This window comes from Sinocyclocheilus grahami, unplaced genomic scaffold (assembly GCF_001515645.1).
Source record: "Sinocyclocheilus grahami isolate Dianchi unplaced genomic scaffold, SAMN03320097.WGS_v1.1 scaffold15527.1, whole genome shotgun sequence".
Lineage (NCBI taxonomy): Eukaryota > Metazoa > Chordata > Actinopteri > Cypriniformes > Cyprinidae > Sinocyclocheilus > Sinocyclocheilus grahami.
In genome coordinates this window covers 3,407-5,178 of record NW_015515783.1, presented here as the reverse complement: position 1 = coordinate 5,178, position 1,772 = coordinate 3,407, and the positions used below count along the sequence as shown (strand labels likewise).

At 37.9% G+C, this 1,772-nt stretch overlaps 1 protein-coding gene across 1 annotated transcript; it reads right to left on the bottom strand.

Annotated features, from left to right (window-relative positions):
* Nucleotides 1–76: 76 nt before the first annotated feature.
* On the bottom strand, nt 77–1,766 carry LOC107579223 (centrosomal protein of 162 kDa-like; the record flags this gene model as incomplete). The annotated part of the gene is made up of 4 exons (XM_016265075.1): nt 1,464–1,766; nt 674–815; nt 389–487; nt 77–274 (listed from the first exon to the last, which is right to left on the bottom strand). Coding segments are annotated over exons 1-4 (714 nt in total), but the record flags the coding sequence as incomplete, so codon positions are not given.
* Nucleotides 1,767–1,772: the final 6 nt, after the last annotated feature.

The following is a 1,772-nucleotide window of genomic DNA, read 5'->3' as shown; positions in this document are numbered from 1 at the left end:
ACAGTAACGAAGTAAAACTACTTTGTTACTGTCCACCACTGAATAAATGTATTGCTTAATTAAAAAAAAATCGTACTGAACCAAACCTTTTGAACTGAAGTGTATTTATAGTGTTTGTAGGTGTGTGTGAGAGTGTTACCTGCTGAAGCTGTTTCTCACGCTGATTATAACGGAGCTCCATGGACTGAATCTTCTGTTCCAGGCTAGTGAAGTGTCGTAGTTCAGGACTGTGAGCTTCTTTGGCCTGTTTCAGCTCTTCTAGAAGCTTAGACAGCTATTGACATACACATAACAGGAAATCATGAAGAGGAAATTAAAAATCCTGTAAAAAAAAGATAAGAATGGAAACTGAATCACTAAACCTTGGTGGCAAAGTCTCACTCACTACCTGATTCTGCAGGGTTTCCTCTCTGATCTTAGACACAGCAAGAGCATCTTTGGCTCCCTGGAGCTCCTTCACTTGCCCTTGTAAATGCTGCACTATGATCTGAATAGAGAAATTGAGAATTCAAAGCTTCATTACATGATGCCTTTATCCACAGTGACTTACAATTATATAATTTTTTCTTAGCAAACAAACCCATGACCTTGATGTTTCTAGTACCAGGCCAAGGCAACACTTAGCACCAAATAAATGCACATAGCCATATAAATAACTGTTGGAGTGACCGACCTCCTGTGTGTTCACTTGATTGGTGAGTTCAGCGACTTTGGAGGAGGAATGCTCAAGGGCATGGCAAGCCAGGAGGCGTTCAATCTCTTTATGATGCTCAGCCTTGACCGAGGCAAGCTGCTCAGCATTCTGCTCCTGAATCCTGAAAAAAAGATAAATTATTATAATGTAATCAATGCGTGTCATTAATTGAGATTCAGAGATGACTGATTCTGAATAATAATGTTACTGAAAATTATATACATTCTTTACATCCTACAGTGCATTTCAATTATTCATATTTTTTATATTATATAATAAATGTTATTATATTTTTTATATTATTATAATACTTATTATAATAATGAAAATAAAGCTTAATTAATTTATTTTAATTTTATTTTAAGACCATTATGTTTTTTTGCAATCCAACAATAGTTTTACAATTAAGCACATTTAAGCCACTCACCCCCAACTGCCTGTACCTTATTGTAAAGTATAGTAAAGTTTTCAAGTTATTTGTTTATCATCATTTGTTGTGCTGAATATTTATGCTGAATTAACTGTTGGGACGATGGGCTGATTTTCATTACTATTACAGTGGCCTTCATTTTCTTGATGACAAATATCAATTTCTTTTTTTTTTTAGCTTGTGGAGTTGACAAAGCTCAAATTCTGTGAAGAGAATTGTGGAATTTGATTTCTTGTAGTAGGGCCCTGTGAGCTATTGTTCATCTTTTGTTCAGAACACTTTGAGGGTGCTGTAAAAGTTTTATTAAAAACATGACTGAAGCACTCCAAAAGACTTTACCTGAGGATCTGACTCTGTGCATGTACGACTGCAGCCTGCAAGGAAGCTTTCTCTTGTTCTTTCTGTATCTCTAGCTGTTCCAATCTTATCCTCAAACTATCATTCTCCAGTTGCACCTCTGAGATGTGTGATCCTGAGAACGCTCCGGGGTGGTAGTCTTTCTCATCTTGGGTAGGGGGGAAAGTCTCAGCTGCAGGTTTTTTGGGCTCTTTGGCTGTACCAAAATGTCGCTTGGGCTCATTGGCGGCGCGATCGAAGCCAGGACCCGACAGCATGGTTCTCCTCTCCCTCTGCAGGCGCTCTACAGTA